Genomic DNA, 15,293 nt, shown 5'->3' on the forward strand with positions numbered 1-15,293 from the left:
ATGCTGGAACTCCCATGCAAGCCATCCGTTCATGTTCAAGCTCAAGATCACTATCAATGGCGGAAAAACCTCAACCCCACTTCTTATTCATCACGTTCCCCATGCAAAGCCATATTAACCCCTCCTCGACCTCGCCAAGCACATCGCTACCACCACCGGCGCCGCCGTCACCTTCTCTACCTCCGTCTTCGCCCACCGCCGCATGTTCTCCTCCACCCCAACTCGGACAAAAGGCTTCAACGATGGCCTCATTACCTACCTCCCTTCTCTGATGGCTTCGACGAAGAGGGTTACGGACGTGGCTTCTTGGATGTCAAAGAGTACCGCTCAATCTTCAGAACAAATAGTAAACGCAACGTTTCCATCCTCATTAACGAGCTCATCGCCGGTGGTCGGCCAGTGACGTGCATGGTACACACTATCTTCTTAAACTGCGTGTTGGACATCGCCGGCGAGCTTGGCATCCCTTCAGTCCTCTATTGGATACAAGCCACCAGCGTGTTCGTGACGTACTACCACTTCTTTCATGGTTTTGAGAGTCTCATCAAAGCGTATATCGACGACCTTTCGTTCACCGTCTGCTTTCCAGGGTTGCAGCCTCTCCAAATCAGAGACTTGCCTTCATTAGTTAGAACCATCAACTCTGATAGCCTAGATGGCGCTCTTCTCTGTTTGTTTAGAGAGTTATTTGAGTTCTTGGATGAAAAAGCAAGAGGGGATGAAGCGTATAGTGTTGATGAACACCTTCCATGAATGGGAAACTGACGCTTTAGCTTCAGTTAGTGCTGAGATTGAAACCATACCTATTGCACTTGTACCAAAAATTAATTAACTCATCCAGTTCGAGTTATCTTTTTCAAGGAGGATGAGAAAAAAAGTACATGGAGTGGTTGGACAAGAAGGAGGAGGGATCAGTGGTGTATATATCATTCGGAAGTTTGTCAATGATGAATAAGGAACAAATGGAGGAGATAGTGAAAGGGTTGAAGGAGAGCAAGAGGCCATATCTATTGGTTGTGAGAAAGGATAACAAAGAGAAAGAACTACTTGAGATTGATGAAGGAGGAGATGGGATGGTGGTGGAGTGGTGTTCACAAGTGAGAGTGTTGGCACACAAGGCAGTCGGATGCTTTGTGACGCACTGTGGATGGAACTCGACGTTGGAAAGCTTGGCGTTCGGTGTGCCAATGGTGTGCTTGCCACAGTGGTCGGATCAAGCAATGAATGCGAAGTTGGTGGAGAGTTTGTGGGGGTGTGGAGTGAAGAGTGCAGTTGATGGTGATGGTGTTGTCAAAGGAGAAGAGCTTGTGAAGTGTTTGGAGTTGGTGATGGGGGATGAAGACAAGGGTGTTGAGATCAGGACAAAGGCTAAGATATGGAAAGACAAGGCTTCGGAGGCTGTGAGTGAAGGTGGATCGTCTTCTCTTAATCTAAACAATTTTCTTCGAAAGATTTCTTAATGATTGATTTTTTTTTATTTTTTTTATTTTTTTTTTATGTTTGTTAGTTTTTCTATGTAATAGAATAAGATTTTATATATAAAAAAAATGTAATAGAATCAGAATTTTGTGAAGACTCTGTCAACTCAGCTAGATTACAAGTCTTTTCTTTTTTAATATTATTTAGTGATCGGTAGAAGAGCATCATCTATCTTTGATAATGTACTTCTATCATTATTTTATTATTTTATTTTATTTTATTTTGACAAAAATGAATAAACCATAGATTTATTAAAAAAAAACAGAAAACAACAACAGACAACTCAGAAAGACTAAAGAAAAAGAAAAACAAGAGAAAACATAACAAAAAGGACACTACACCAGTGGTGTGACAGTCCACAACCAACGAAATAAAAAAACAACTGGAAAAAAAACCAAAGAAAGACCCACGACCAGGAGCTGAGGAGACGAAGACCACCAAAAGACAGCAGAGGTCAGCTCAGCGGAACCTAGGAGAGTCACTCATGACGATGAAGTTGTGTCGAGCCGCTGGCGAGGCCTGCAGATCTGGCGCTCAAGAAGTCGAGGGAGCGCTTGACAGACTGAATGGAATCATTGGGAACTTGCTGAGTTGAGTCATTAGCTGCAGAGCACCAATTAAATATCATACGAGAAATTTTAAAAATAATTACTTCAATAGTAATGAAGGTAAGATAGAAAATTCGATTATTCCTTTCCAGCCAGGTATTCTAGAAAATTGCTCTGGTAATAAGGTCCCAAAAAGTGCGCACACGCACATCCAGAGAAGAAATCCAAGTGGACCAAATCTGCTCAGTAGAATTTGGGAATGAATGAAGATTCAGAGTACTCATGAAGAAAGCCCAAATTCTCGAGGTAAAGTCACAATGAATCAGAAGATAATCCACAGTTTCTGAGTTTTTAGAACATAAAACGCAAGTGTCCGTTCCAATAAGGGAGTTACATCCTTTCTTAGCGAGATTGGTCAGAGTAAGAATTTTATTGTCACTAGCAAGCCAACAAAAGAGAGTAATCTTGCTGGGGCAGTCCACTTTCCAGAAGGAAAGGTACAGAGGAGTGCGCAAACCACCATCAATAAGGAATTTGTAGAAAGAATGAACAGAAAAGCTGCCTTTACATTCCAAGGTCCAAGTGCTCCTATCTTCATGGGGAGAAGAACAATCAGGTAGTGAGTGTAAGAGAGATTGAAGAGCATCCGAAGAAACCTCACTAAAAATTGATTCGAGGGAAGAGAGGTTCAGATAGAGATGTCTAATTGAAATCCAGGGTGCCATGCAGATATTGAAAAGGTCAGGCCAAATGTCTTTTGGCGCACGGCCATCAAGCCAGTTGTCGAACCAGAGAAAGGTAGAGGCACCATTGCAAATGGATTTAGAAGTGCAAGCTCTGAAAGCAGGAAGAATAGGGGTGATGCCAGCCCAGAAAAAGGATTTATTTCTTGGTGGAGAGTGAAATAGAGGTCCAGGGGACCTCTACTCAGGTAATTTAGATGAATGACTTTTGACCAACAGCCTTGTTGTCCAGAAAAGATTTTCCACCACCATTTGGCAAGAAGAGCGTTGTTGAAGGAGTGAAGGTTAAGAATACCCCATCCACCCATACTACGAGGTCGACAAATTTTGTCCCATGCAACAAGTCGGAGACCTTTGGAACCAAGATCCGGACCCTTCCAAAGAAAATCTCTACGGATTTTATCTATCTCTTTAATTACCCAGGATGGTAATTTGAAGACAGACATCCAGTAGGTGGGAATTGAAGAAAGGACCGAGTTGAGCAGGGTCAGTCGACCACCAAGAGAAAGGTAAATGGATTTCCAAGAAGATAGCTTGGTTCTGATCTTCGAGATTAGTTTTGTCCAGTCATATTAATCTTGAAGGCTTAAATTGGATTAATATTGTGCTCATAGCTAGCTAAGAAAAATGCACCGACAGAAGTTTCTGACTTTCGACCCATTAGCCTAATCAATTTTATCTGTAAAATCATTTCCAAAATCCTTGCTAGTAGGCTAAGTCAGGTCATCAACATTTTAGTTGATGAACCTCAATCTGGCTTCATCAAAGGAAGATGTATTGCCGATAATACCATTGCAGTTCAAGAAGTAATTTTAATCTTCAAAAACGGAAATTACTTGGATACGTCTTCAAAGTAAACTTTGCAAAAGTATTTGATACTTTGGCCTTGAATTTACTACTTGAGATTTTAGCAGCTAGGGGCTTTGGCCTTCAATGGATAACCTAGATTCATACTATTCTCAAAACTACTAAATCTCATATTATCATCAATGAAACAATCCAAGGTTAGTCCGCCACAAAATAAGCCTAAGATAAGGAGGTTCACTTTCCCCACTTCCATTAATTTGCTTTAGCAGCAATTGCTCTTACGCAATTTTTCAACCAAGCTCTTAAATCCAAAGTACTGATATGTTAAAAACCATACGTCATCACCAACGTCAGTCTTTCATCATCTTCTTCATTTTATTTATACAGCTCTAGCTTTCAACAAAACATCCCATTCATCTTCAAGCTCAAGAACACCATTAATGGCGGACAACCATCAACCCCACTTCTTATTCATCACGTACCCCTTTCAAGGCCATATAAACCCCACCCTGCACCTCGCCAAGCACCTTGCCACCACCACCGGCGTTGCCGTCACCTTCTCCACCACCATCTCAGCCCACCGCCGCATGTTCTCCTCCACCCCTCAACTCCGACAAAGCTTTCAACGATGGCCTAATCACCTACCTCCCTTCTCCGATGGCTTCGACGAAGAAGGTAACAAACATGGCACCATGCATGCCAAGGAGTGCCACTCACTCTTCCGAACAAATACTCAACACGACGTTTCTATACTCATTAACGACCTCGCCGCCGGTGGCCGTCCGGTGACATGCATGGTGATCGTCTTCTTACCATGGCTGGTGGACATTGCTAACCAACATGGCATCCCTTTCGTCTTCTATTGGATACAAGCAGCCACTATATTCGCAACGTATTACCACTTCTTTCATGGTTTTGAGAGTCTCATCCAAGCACACGCCGGCGAACCTTCATTCACTGTTTGGTTGCCGGGGTTAATGGCCCTTCAAATCAAAGACTTGTCACCGTTTCTCACCGTCACTGATTATGATAGCTACTTCGGTTCCATTGTGCAATTAATGAGAGAAATGTTTGAGATCTTGGATAGAGAACAAGAGAGGAATATGAAGCCTAGAGTGTTGATAAACACCTTCAAGGAATGGGAAACTGATGCTTTAGTTTCAGTTAGTGCTGAGATTGAAACCATACCTGTTGGACTTTTATCAAAAGAAACCAACTTATCTAGTTCTGGTTATCTTTTCAAAGAGGATGAGAAGAAGTACATGGAATGGTTGGATAGTAAGGAGGAAGGATCAGTGGTGTATATATCATTTGGGAGTATGTCAGTGATGAAGAAGGAGCAGATAGAGGAGATGGTGAAAGGGTTGAAGGAGAGTAAGAGACCATATCTATGGGTTTTGAGAAAGGATAACAGAGAGAAAGAACTAGTTGAGATTGAAGGAGATGATGATCAGGATGGGAATGAGATGATGGTGGAGTGGTGCTCACAAGTGAGAGTGTTGGCTCACAAGGCTGTTGGATGTTTTGTGACACATAGTGTATGGAACTCAACTTTGGAAAGTTTGGCGTGCGGAGTGCCAATGGTGTGTGTGCCTCAGTGGATAGATCAAGGGATGAATGCCAAGTTGGTGGAGAGTTTGTGGGGTTGTGGAGTGAGGAGTGATGGTGATGGTGATGGTGATGGAGTTGTTAAAGGAGAAGAGCTTGTGAGGTGTTTGGAGTTAGTGATGGGGGATGGAGAGAAGGGTGTTGAGATAAGAAGAAAGGCCAAGATGTGGAAAGATAAGGCTTTGGAGGCTGTTAGTGGAGGAGAGTCTTCTGATGCTAATATGAAAGTCCTAGTTGAAAAGATCAAATGATCTCTGTTTGTAATTGATTTCTTTGTTTGTTTTTGTTTTTGTTTGTATTAATTATCCAGCTTGGAAGATAACCGGCATGGGTAATGAAAGAGATGGATTAATAATAATAATAATAATAATAATAATAACATTTATTTTGCATCTTTCCAAATAAACATACAAATTCACACTACTCCAAGACACAATGCCATACTATGCCTACAACTCCGAATGACTGTAATACATATTAGGTGGAAGAAACATCACCTTCATCTAACGTTTTTTTGAAAGATAAATAAAAATTTTATCTCTTCAACTAGCTTAATAAAAAAATGTCTCTTCATTACACATGTTGGTCTAGCCAGCTTTATATAATAAATCTCTAAAAGATCGTTAACCGATGCACCATCATATTTATCTGTGGTTTTGACTACTTTTTTGTATGGTAAAAATGCTACACAAAGATGATGAAGCGTTCATGGCTTCAGCTTAATTTTCTTTGCAAAAGAAAAGGTAAAGAAGGTGCTACGGTTGTTATGAGAAAAAACAGAGAATACTGAATGTAGATGCATAGCTATCCCTTTGGTTTTTAAATTTATTTAAACAATAATAGAATAAAAATTTAATGTAGATATAGCATCTTTCACACATTTAGTTCACACATAATACTTCCAAATTTTACTAATAAAAGACTAACCTTACTTACATATACTCTTCCTGAAAATAGACTAGAGACATGCAAAACTGAATAATTTACATATGTTATTCACCAATGAAACAGGGGCCAAACCATACAAACCTACTTGTGAATCATAATCATATTATATTTCCAAAGAACTAACAACAGAGAAATGAAAAGGGGAAAGAAAATGAAATTTTCTCCAGGTACATCTTTGACAAGATGAAAACTGAACTTTCTTACTGTCAATAACAAGCAACAATGTAACATGATCCTATTAAAGTTGGCGTCAAAATATGGCTGTTAACTGTAAAAAGTTTTTGCCAGCTTCTCAATTGAACAGCAAGGAATAAAGAGCCACATCTTCAGATTTACCATCTTCTTTTGCTATATACCTAAACCATGAGAATGATCCTTAAGCCCTTTGGTCCAAGCAAACACATAACAAATAGCAGTATTTATAGAGAGAACGGTCAAAGCTAGAAACCTTCGATCATAAATACATAATACACAAAACGTTCGGAAGAAATAAATAGCAAACATCATGAGATGCAGATGACTAGAAAAGTCGGGCGATAACATCTGATTGCTGCTGTTAAGAGATACAAGTTAGTAGACATCACTGACAACAATGTATTTAAGTTGCAATTAAGCTACATGGATGTCATGAATTAATAAGAGGAACAACATCAACTGCATAAACTTCAACATAGAAACCCACAGATTTATCTAATGGGGTTGAATCAGCCAAAGAACCATAGCTAGGGAGCGAAAAAAAAAAAAAGATGCATACCTCATATATAATTAAAAAGTTGCAAAAATAGAAGCTTTAATAGTACGACGGGCTTCCAATAATGAAAGTCGTATAATTAAAATTTTTAACAATTAGAACATCCACATACTGATTTCTGACAATGATTAGGAATCAAGTGTATAATTGGACGTTTTCTCTGACACATGCAATCATCCAACATACTTGTGGAGGATGAATACAATTATAGAATATATACCGTTAAGTTCCAAGCAGCTCTTGCACCACAAGTAAATGTGTTTACATGGGTATAGAATCTCACAATGATAGAAATGAAGGAAGTCTCAAGAAGAATGATAGTATTTCGAGAAAAATGCAGTATCGGCAAAGATTTCCATTAAGAAAAAAAGGTAAGGTAAGAAGGAAATTTTCTGTACAAAATTAGCAAACAAGAAACTACATAAGACTTCTAAATGGAGTAATAGGTCCATCTAATGGGGTGACTGCACAGAGCACAAAATAACTAAATAGAATTGCTAAAGAAAATGCTCGTAAATGACTTATCTGGTTCTGCAAAAGTACCTATGTGTCAAAAGTTCATGTTGTATCAACAGTTCCATCCCAAAAAGGGATGACTTAGTCAATCTCCGCGCATACGCTTTTAGCCATCAAACTGATGAACCATGTGCCTTAATTTATGTGAGCTGTTTATGCCTGAGACTCCTCAAGTTCATTTAAGACCTAACCATCACCAATCAAGTTTTTCTGCGATGCTTTAATTGCCTCTGCAGTGATAAGAGCAACAGTGGCTTTGTGAAGGGCAAGATTGGCCTTGTGCAGAAGCCTGTGGGCCTTCTCTCTTTTGAGCTTAGCCATGTTCCTTGCATGCTGAGCTGCACTTGATGCATCCCGTAATCTAAACTCATCAATATCAGCTCGATGCCTGTGAAACTCCTCAAGATGTGAATCCGTTCGGCTGGGCCACTCAGGCATATCAGCACTCCACCGTGAAGCAAAGTTTCTCTTTATTTTCTGATTATGAGAAGGCAACATTTGAAGATCCCTAGGAGATGCCAACAATCCTATCTTCTTTGAATTATTTCTGTGAAGGCCAGGAAATTGACTTCTCTCAGAAGCATCATTAGTCATCAAAAATCCCATCTTTCGGGAATCCATTGGGGAGAAACTGGATAAAAGCATGCCGTGAATGAAAAATAATCAGAAGATTCATAGGTTGGGATAGCAATAACCAAATCCTTCTCTCCTCCAGCTGATGTTCCATTCACTTTTCTGTCTGAAGGGCAAATGTAGAGGCGAATCAGAATGCATAAAAAAATGAATTTAAATTAAATACTGAAACAAAAGAAATAAATAAAGAAAGAAAAACAATATTACCATACACATGCAAGCCATCCTGTTCCTTTGCAAAGGAATTGTGATGCCCACTATACATAAACTTCTTATGAGACCTTTGCTTTGAGAATTTGTTTGGTACTTCCAAGCCCCTTGGACGCAAAACAAAAAAAGCAAACATGGCTGGTTTTTCAATTGAACAACCTCTATCTTGGGATCCATCTAAAGAGTTGTGCATTATGCTCAAGGCTGATTCCCACTGCTTAAGTTGTTGCTGGTAACGCTCCCACAATGGAGGCTACACGAGCAAATAGAAAATAGTTAGCTGTGATTATCACAGATAACAAAACATAAAGAAGAAAAAGGTTTGGTGGCAATGATATAAGACATGGTTTAGTGGAGAAGTTGAAATCAGTAGAATAACAGAAATTTTAGTGCATCAATCATCCAAGTAATAGAAAACAAGAATAATAGGATGGTGCTCAATAAAAGCTGTGAAACCATACTTCATGAGAAAAAGGAACAATTTCCTATCTTACAAACATGTAAACGTTAATGTGACTTCTTATCAATCTACACCATTTAAAAATATTTATATATATACATAAAGAATGGCCAGTTTTCTCTAAGAGGAAAATGCCAATGTCAATATAGAGAATACAAAATATCTGACACGATGCTTTAACCTAAAAAAATTGAAAGAAAATAACAAACAAATTGAAGCGGTTAAACATGAATAAGCTTAGAGATCTGAAATCACCTGAAACTGACGAATCAAAGGCAAACCTTTCTTCCGTCGCTTATGCTGCCAGTGCTCATAAATAGCTTTAGTTATGTTCAATGGCCCACCATCAGCCATGAATTCCTGAATATCATCTTCGGTGAACTCATCACAATCATGAGCATACGCAAATTTCTCGAACATATCCATGATTCCTTCAAACATATCATCTGTGACTTCAGTTGACCCATTATTCCCTGAGTCATCCAATGAAAGTCTGAACTCAGATATCCACTCCTCATCCTCACTGTCCATGTCATATAACACACAAGAAGGATCCAAGGCCATGTCAATCTCTGTACCAACTTGCCGAACGTACTTTGGTGAACTACGAACAAAGGGCACATCAGAACTACCTTCATATGCATCCTCAATCAGACGAACACCAGGGGTAGGAATATTCTTAACGGAAGCAGACCTAATATTCCAATTATAGCATTCTTCATGCAACTCTTTGAAAAGGGACCACTGGTTCCTATCAGTGAATTCTAGAGTCCAGTCTTTTCCACCTTTCCACATCATAGCATGTGTAAAGCGATTTGTAGATCCAGGTTGGAGAGACTGCTGTACTTTGTGATCATACTTTGTAACCCCAGAAAATTTCACAGATATTCTGCAACCATGCTGATCATCAGAGTCGAGAACCACTTGAGCACCGCATTCTCTCCAGCCTCTATCCCCAGATGTCACCAGAACATTTGCATCACAAATTCTTGAAGCAAAATAGGTGTGAAAACTTCCCAATGCATGAGGCACACTCTCTCATTATCAATTCTAATTTTTTTAAAAGGTCTTGCCTTCCGGTTATGGCTTCGGGGTCTTGAACCAATCTCACGATTTCCAAAGGATAGTGAATATGAGACCTGAGTTCGAGGCTTCCTAGAGCCACTGGCAAAGCTATCCCAGACAAAGTCTTCAGTCCACAATCTTGAACGTTGACAAGAGTTAGGTGAAATTGAAGGGAGCCGATTATGATGCCATATGCTCCGTGGAGCAGTTGTCTTCGATACATTTACAGGAAGGGCATTCATCTCCCAAGCCATATCAGATGCATGACATGCAGCTTGCATATCCTCATTAGATTGTTCTTTCCCTTGATCACATGATTGCATATGTAGATTGGTATCATTCAAACAAGAATCACACCCATTTTCATGTTTTTTTCTGGAGGAAAAAATCATTGTCAGGAGATGAAGAAGAATATTTCTTATCACCCATCCATGAAGATGATAAGCTCTGAATTTTTTCAATATTCTCATTGCAGTCATTCCTCGTGTCTGAGTGGCCAATAGAAATTCCGTAATCTTCCCTCCACTGGATATGGATCTGTGATTGGATTTCATCTGGTCACCACCACTGCTGACCGAGCAAGCATCTGTTTCTCCCGTTGGATGGCTATCATCTAGCCTTCCAGAGCTGGAAGCAGCCAAAGAGCAACCCAAATTCTCGAGCATCATTTCTGAACTTCCATCTAGAGAATTCTCAATAGCTGAACAGTCATCATTAATTGACTTTACATCAATTTCTGCCAACTCTTTCGATGCCATGGCAGAAGGCTTCTTAGGCTTAAGAGAAGTCATATTCCTGTGAACCAACAACTTGAGATGCACGCCAAGAAACAAGTAGGGTGACTCGGCAAATGAAAAAGCATATGGAGGAAGCTTCTCATTTTTCTGCTGGAAAGAATTGAGTAAAAGGTTCATTCTTGAGCACAGCCTCTCAGATAAGTCCTGCCAAAAAGACACGAAGATGTGAATTCACAATCAGAAAGGGATACTGCCATAAGTTCCATAATCCTAATGAAGGTACTGCTCTATTCGCCTTATAACAATCTAATTATATAGAAAATGCTCTTTCAAGCACAACCAAAGGCAATCTGATGGGAAAAAAGCCCAAAAATCAGAAGAATTGCTTTAATCAGTTATATTTTTGTCAAATTAGATATTAAGAAATACCATCAAGTAAACAGACCACAGACAAAAGATGACCTTTTACCTTATCCTTTTCAGCTAAAAACATAGTCTACAAAGGCTTCAGTAATCTTCTGGCAGAATGACTCAGATTGCATAAACAATAAAAATACAACTTAGCCAAGCTTACATCCCCAAGATAACAAACTTTCTCTAGATAATTTAGAATTACTTATAACGCAATGCAGATTAGATGGACAGGTTCGATTTTTAATTCCTTAAACAACTTTAAGGGTAGCAATTACATACTGGAGTATAAGAACTTTGAAAACAAGGTAAACCAAATATTTATTTCATCAAAGACATAGGTTGAAATTCTATCAATTTAAATTGCAAAGAGAAATAGGTATTATGTAAACTCCTGCCATGGTGTTTTCTGTTCACTTGATTGAACTTATTTTGTTTCTTTGTCCTCTACATCTGCCATGATAAGATATATCATCAAGATGAAGAAAATATGAGAGAATTGTCATATGGATAAAATAAAGATGAAACAAAAGAGAAGCAACATATCATGCTGACACCAATACAACCCCAAATAAGTCAAGAGACACATCATTCCAACAAAAAAAATGTTTAAAACAAAAAAACAAAAAAACAAAACGCATGTTTTGAGTAAGACAGCATCTCAAAATACACAAATATCAATTAGAGGATTCCCTTCTACGAGTTATAACATATGCAAAATGATCATATACCTTATCTGCGGCAGGGTCACTCATCACTGTGGTGGAGATCATCCCACAACTGCTTGGAAGATTCTTAAGATTGGAATTAAAACAAGAATCAATGGGTAACCCCATCATTTTCAGACAATGATGTTTAAGTTTATATTCCAGATATTCCCATCTTGATTTATCTAGTTGAAGAAAGCTATGCAGAACAAAAACAATATGCCTTCTTCGATCATGTAAGCTTGAGACATTAAACCCAATTGAAGTAGATGGCAATAACATATCTGCAAGCTTCTTATGCTTCTGGCCATGAAACGCAGATATAATCAAAGAGACAAAACCCCATAGCCACTGCAAACATCCCTCAAAGGATACAACCCTCAACCCCAGAACATTATCAACAAAAATTATTTCCATATGTACCACTGGCGATACCTGAATAAGTTTACCATAGTGAAGGCCATAATCAGCATGGCTAAGCCAACAGGTTCTCAGTTCAGATGAAAGATCATGAATGCATTGAGGTGGTAGTAACAATTTTTACTGAAACTTGTTTCAGTCCAATTTTTGGTGATGGTTAGGCGCCATTTCTCAATGCTGTCACAGTGTCCATAGCAGAAGCAAGAATGTGAAAGGATCCAGCTGAATTACCACAGGAAGAAACCTGAGAAGGCAAACCATCCAAAACACTACTTCTCTTCCGGAAGCGTCTCCTGGTATAAACAAACGATAGCTTCCTGTCATCAGAACGAGTGATGTTGTTGAGTAGAGATGCACCAGCAATTTCTCCATCAAGGGAATTCCGAGGAACAGCAGAGCTTAAATTTGACTTGTTGGGTGTGATAGTAGACAGCTCGGCATTCACATTCATCTTCCGTGACAAGGTAGATGGCCTAATATTATTAAGAAAATGGGCTCTTCTTTTCTTCAAGACCCTTTGTGGGGATGATTTCAAAGAACCAGTTGACCGAGCCAACCATGAGATTATGGGCTCCGTCTCCATAAAGTTGCCAATACAATTGTCATCAATGATATCCTCATCCTTTTTGATCGGTCTTCTGCTTTTGACTCCAAACCCAAATTATGAGAATTTTAAACTGCTAGAAACTTCACTTGGGAAGAGCAAAAGTTTGAATCTCTCACTTTGTAGATCAATCCATTCTTCATCTCGATCATCATATTTGACATGATGCAACTTGCTAGCAGGATCATAATCCTTTACCAAGCCAAAATACCAACACTGATCCAAAGGCCAGAATACTCTAATCCTCTGCTTAATCAAGGAGTTAGGATCCATATCCTTAGAGCAGACCTCATAGAAATGGCGCCTTTTCCTAGCAAACCCTTTACTATTTCGGGTCTCATGGGCGCAGCACTCTACCTCAGGCACTGACCCGAAGAAGTCTCCGAACACAAACTCTTAAGAGTACCATTAAATTGCTTCAATGGAGAACAGCCCTTTGCAGATTTCAAAGACAATGCCATTTTTTTCCCTGAGAAATCAGTACAGCTTGGATCAAATCGAGAAGAAAGCATCCTGGCAGCATTCTGCTCAAGGTTATCTTCATCATCCTCTACAGGGCCTCCAGATAACTTCTCATCGTCACCAAGCTTTTCCTTCTCCACATTGGTCTTTCGCTCAACCTCCAACCTCTTTCTTTTCCTATTGTGTTTCTCTTTTTCATCTTTTATTTTAGGAACAGAACCATCTCTTCTGAAACAACTATTTTGCTTACTGTCCAGTTTTTTTTTCAGATAGCCATTCGGTGCATGAGGAGATGGAAATATATTGATTGGAGATTTGCTTGATGGGGCATCAGTTCTTGCTTTGCCATTGCTGATAGAATTCCCTGGGGACCTCTTTAAGCTATTAAGATTTTCAATTTTTTTACGTCTTGTGGTGGCTCGAGGCCTTTTAGGAATCACAAGACTATCTCCCAGACCATGTGAATTTAACAAGCCCCGAGCACTGAGAGACTGATGCTCCTGTTTATCCGATGTTTGTACAGTAGTCTCATTGTTCAAACTCTGTGAATTTTGATCCAAACCACTTGAATTATGCAAAGCACTACTCTTATTTTCCAGATTTTCCCACCTCCTGACACCTGAAACAAACCCATTTGTTTTCAACAATGAGACATTCAAATGATTGCGCCGCCGCTTGGAGGCAGGATGAAAACTACTCAGTAACACCTCTTTCCTGCCCTTTTCCTCCATGATTCAACTGGAAAGGGCACCCTGCTCACAAATGCAGAACACCTCCTGTTCCTTCTCAAATCCTTAGATTCATGACCACTGCCCACCGCCAAGTTCTTAGCCCTAAGATTCACAAAACTCCTCGGTTTCCCAATATATAAACTATGCCGATCCAAAGATCTCGACTTTTTGGAATTATCAGATGAATCAGACTGCTCTACACGGCGTTCCATTTAAACACTCTCAATCCGCAGACATACAGCAGAAACCCCAAATCATCATCTCCCATCATTCATAAGCCACCGATCACACCTTGAATCCACAGATAACACCAAAATCACAACCATACGATCTCAAATCGATCAAAAATCGCACCCTGGGAACAAGAAAACCGATCAAACCCGATTCTCCCATCCAACTTTTAACAAGATCGAACAGATCAATAAAAATTTAGGAAAAAAAACACATACCTGGCTGAAATTTCCCCAAAAAACCACCGATCTGAACAAAATTTCATGGGGGAACTGATCTCCAACTCAATCACACTCCTTGCCCTCTGAAAATCATACGATTTCTCCTCCTTTTTTTAGGAAATTTCCAAGCCCTAGAGAGCCAGCAGACAGCTAGGGTTTCGTCGATTTCACGAGACCGAGGGTTTACGCCCAAAAAAGAAAAAAAAATAATAAGGAATTAGAAAAATTACAACTTTCATTTGCGAGTCGTACGATGGATCACATCCGTCGATCTTTGATCCAACGGATGAAACTCAGCTATGTGCTCTGGGATCCGTGGATTTCGGGGTCGGTGTGGAGAGAATGGACGGACAAGATTGATTATCTTTAACCCTTGGACGGTCAGGATCTGATTGTGCGTGGGCGCGTAAAGTGAGATATTTGGAAAGAATATTTCACTAAATTTCCATTTTTCGCATGTAAATGAAATGCCCTTGTTTTCTCTTAAATTTACGGATTTAGCCCTTTTATTTTTATTTTTTTCCCATGCTATTCAATAAATAGCATTATAAAATATTTAAGCTATTTCTAGAAAAAAAAAATTGCTATTTCTAGCTTACTTTAAAAAAAATCACCTTTATTTAAAAAAACCATTTTTTCCTAAATTAATTATAATCATTTAAAATTTTGTTTTTAGACATCGTTTTTATTATGAGACTTTTATTATGTAATTACCATTATTCAAAATGGTGTTAGTTTTTGATGTGGTGTTTTTGTTTTAAATTTCATCTCTTTAAAAATTTATGATTATTTATAAATTGTAGTTACTATTCTTTTTACTATTAAATATTCTTTAACAATTTTTAGTTGTATTTGAATTTGAACTAGCATAAGTTATTTGTAAACATTATTAAATAACAGTTTCTTTTTTTACATGTATACTTTTTGAAAAATTCACAATATATACCGTTAAAGATATATTATAAATGGTAATTAAATCAATATTTTTGAATATATAAAAA

The 15,293-nt window shown here is 38.8% G+C and overlaps 3 protein-coding genes across 3 annotated transcripts; 2 read left to right on the top strand and 1 right to left on the bottom strand.

Annotated features, from left to right (window-relative positions):
- On the top strand, positions 1–1,545 carry LOC120281256 (crocetin glucosyltransferase, chloroplastic-like). Its single transcript, XM_039288125.1, has 2 exons — positions 1–730; positions 871–1,545. Exons 1-2 carry the CDS (start codon positions 1–3, stop codon positions 1,458–1,460), a joined length of 1,320 nt encoding a protein of 439 aa, XP_039144059.1. The 3' UTR covers positions 1,461–1,545.
- Positions 1,546–4,230: 2,685 nt separating this feature from the next.
- On the top strand, positions 4,231–5,507 carry LOC120280591 (cyanidin 3-O-rutinoside 5-O-glucosyltransferase-like). The gene has a single exon (XM_039287462.1). It carries the CDS (start codon positions 4,270–4,272, stop codon positions 5,434–5,436), a length of 1,167 nt encoding a protein of 388 aa, XP_039143396.1. The 5' UTR covers positions 4,231–4,269; the 3' UTR covers positions 5,437–5,507.
- Positions 5,508–6,140: 633 nt separating this feature from the next.
- On the bottom strand, positions 6,141–14,474 carry LOC120281257. The gene is given in 11 exon segments (XM_039288126.1): positions 6,141–6,489; positions 7,428–8,047; positions 8,050–8,139; positions 8,241–8,496; positions 8,959–9,691; positions 9,736–10,709; positions 11,648–12,162; positions 12,209–12,972; positions 13,005–13,828; positions 13,831–14,195; positions 14,290–14,474. Coding segments are annotated over 9 exon segments (4,839 nt in total). The 5' UTR covers positions 14,053–14,195; positions 14,290–14,474; the 3' UTR covers positions 6,141–6,489; positions 7,428–7,586.
- Between the last annotated feature and the right edge of the window lie 819 nt (positions 14,475–15,293).

Source organism: Dioscorea cayenensis, chromosome 17, assembly GCF_009730915.1.
Source record: "Dioscorea cayenensis subsp. rotundata cultivar TDr96_F1 chromosome 17, TDr96_F1_v2_PseudoChromosome.rev07_lg8_w22 25.fasta, whole genome shotgun sequence".
In the NCBI taxonomy this organism is placed as follows: Eukaryota; Viridiplantae; Streptophyta; class Magnoliopsida; order Dioscoreales; family Dioscoreaceae; genus Dioscorea; species Dioscorea cayenensis.